Source organism: Cebus imitator, unplaced genomic scaffold, assembly GCF_001604975.1.
Source record: "Cebus imitator isolate Cc_AM_T3 unplaced genomic scaffold, Cebus_imitator-1.0 Scaffold197, whole genome shotgun sequence".
NCBI lineage: Eukaryota > Metazoa > Chordata > Mammalia > Primates > Cebidae > Cebus > Cebus imitator.
In genome coordinates this window covers 2,916,014-2,918,442 of record NW_016107512.1, presented here as the reverse complement: position 1 = coordinate 2,918,442, position 2,429 = coordinate 2,916,014, and the positions used below count along the sequence as shown (strand labels likewise).

At 47.2% G+C, this 2,429-nt stretch overlaps 1 protein-coding gene across 1 annotated transcript; it reads right to left on the bottom strand.

Annotated features, from left to right (window-relative positions):
• Positions 1-1,114: 1,114 nt before the first annotated feature.
• On the bottom strand, positions 1,115-2,093 carry LOC108317150 (RNA polymerase II subunit A C-terminal domain phosphatase SSU72-like; the record flags this gene model as incomplete). The annotated part of the gene is made up of 1 exon (XM_037745262.1): positions 1,115-2,093. A coding segment is annotated over one exon (666 nt), but the record flags the coding sequence as incomplete, so codon positions are not given.
• Positions 2,094-2,429: the final 336 nt, after the last annotated feature.

The following is a 2,429-nucleotide window of genomic DNA, read 5'->3' as shown; positions in this document are numbered from 1 at the left end:
ATGGAGTTTTGCACTTGTCTCCTAGGCTTGAGTGCAGTGGCACGATCTCAGTTCACTGTAACCTCCGCCTCCTGTGTTCAAGCAATTCTCCTGTCTCAGCCTCTGAAGTAACTGGGATTACAGGCATGTGCCATCATATCCTGCTGCTTTTGAATTTTTAGTGGAGACAGGTTTTTACCATGTTGGCCAAGCTGATCTCGAACTCCTGACCTTGGGTGATCTGCTGGCCTTGGCCTCCCAAAGTGCTGGGATTTCAGGTGTGAGCCACTGTGGTGGGCCAGAATTAATTATTAGAGTTAGAATCATGCTGGAAGAGAGCGGCTGTGTGACTGGATTCATTTTTGGTGGAGAGGGCAGCTCTGAGATCAAGTAATAGTAATAGATTTCATAGAAAGACAATATGGGGTGATAGTTAAGCAAATGGACTATGGAGCTATGGTGCCCACGTGCAAATCCCAGCTCCGCTACTGCCAGTATGGTATTTTAGGCAAATAAGTCATTAGCCACTCTGTGCCTCAGTTCACTTTTCTGTGAAATGGAGCCAATTTGTTAGGATTAAGGGCAAAATACAGGTTAAATATTAGAATGGTTTCTGGTATAGAAAGCATGTCAGGCTGGGCATAGTGGTTCACTCCTGTAATCCCAGCACTTTGGGATCATACCCAGCCTGGGTAACAGAGCGAGACTCCATCTGAAAAAAAAAGAAAAATAAAAAAATAAAGAAAACATGACAATGTAAATATTCAGACTAGTAGCATTTTTTGTTATACCCCATAACTCATATTCATTTACCACATTATTATTATTTGAGACTGAGTCTCATGCTATCACTGGGCTGGAGTGTAATGGCGTGATCTCTGCTCACTGCAGCCTCCACCTCCCAGGTTCAAGCAATTCTCCTGCCTCAGCCTCCCAAGTAGCTGGGATTACAGGCGCCTACCACAATGCCCAGCTATTGTTTTGTGTTGTTAGTAGAGACAGGGGTTTCGCCATGTTGGCCGGGCTGGTCTTGAACTCCTAACCTCGTGATTTGCCCGCCTCGGCCTCCCAAAATGCTGGGATTACAGGTGTGAGCCACCACATCTGGCTTATCACATTATTATTATTATCATTATTTTGACAGCAGCATTTATTTATTGGACAATTCCAGGTCATTCCTAACATGGTGGCAGCGGAGTCTGTGCGGTCTGGCCAGGTGGGGAGGAGGGAGGGAGGGGGTGCCCGGAGGCAGGGAAGTGAACACAAACTGCTGTCTTTCCATTTTGGTTAAAGAAAAATACTACCATCAATATCCTGCTCTAAAAGTGGGAAGGAAAAAACTTGATTGCTTTAATGTGGCATTTAGACATCTCCTCCCGTTTCATATGCACAGTTTATCTGGGTAACGCTACCGTCACCAGCAGAACACCTATAAGTAAAAACAAACGTCAGGGAGGAGAAAGTATGAACAAAAGGAAGCTGGAGAAGGTGGCCCAGGAGGGCTCCATGCTCAGTAGAAGCACACTGTGCAGGAAGGTAAGCCCGCTCCTCTCCTCAAACTCCTGCAGCAGCTCATTAATCTGGTTCTCCATGTCCTCCGTGTGCTGGATACACTGGCAGAGCTCACAGATGCGAAATGCCCCCAGGGTGGCCTCCTTGTGCTTGTCCTGGATGTCCACATTGATCACGTGCACTGGGTGGCAGGTCTCCTGTTCTCTGGAATTCAGATCTTCCACCACCTGGTCGTACACTCTCTCTTGGCAAGTGAGGATCAGATCAAACAGGTCTGTGCAGTTCTGGAGCCTTTCTGGCCGGGACTTGATTCTCTTGTTTCTGTCTAGCATATGCAAAATGACATTTTGTGTATAGAGTTCCTTGTCTTTCCTAAGAAGATCATTGTACGTCCTGTCATATGGGATTCTGAAATCATAAACATTGGGCTTGTCTGCAGCTGGTCCTGGAAGCTTCACGTGAGTCCCTGTTCCAAAGGACTGGACGCGGAATCCCCGTTTGCTGAGAATGTTGTGCACCTCCATGCTCCAGTTCTGGTTGCTCAAGCACACCAACGCCACCTGCAGCGGACGATGTGGCAGTGGCCACACAGCCTTATCACATTATTATTTACACGTATATGGTTCAATTGGCCCTTATACTTCTCCCCTGACTGTTCTCTTCCTTGAGAGATGAGTAAACTGAAGTTTGTAGAGGGCCTCGGTGACGGAAGAGGGTGGTAGGAAGACAGTCAAGGTAAAAAGTTTGCGCATCAGACCTGGGAGGGTTCCAATTCCATCTGGAACACTGTGGCCCTCCAGAGACATCCTGGATGTAGAGCTTCAAAGGTTCCAAATAAGGGGCAGTCACATTAGCTGGGAGAACCATTGGTTGCTTTAGCCCACACACTCTTTTGTGCAGGCTCTCGAAGTACATCAGTGGAGAAGACAGTCCTGCTC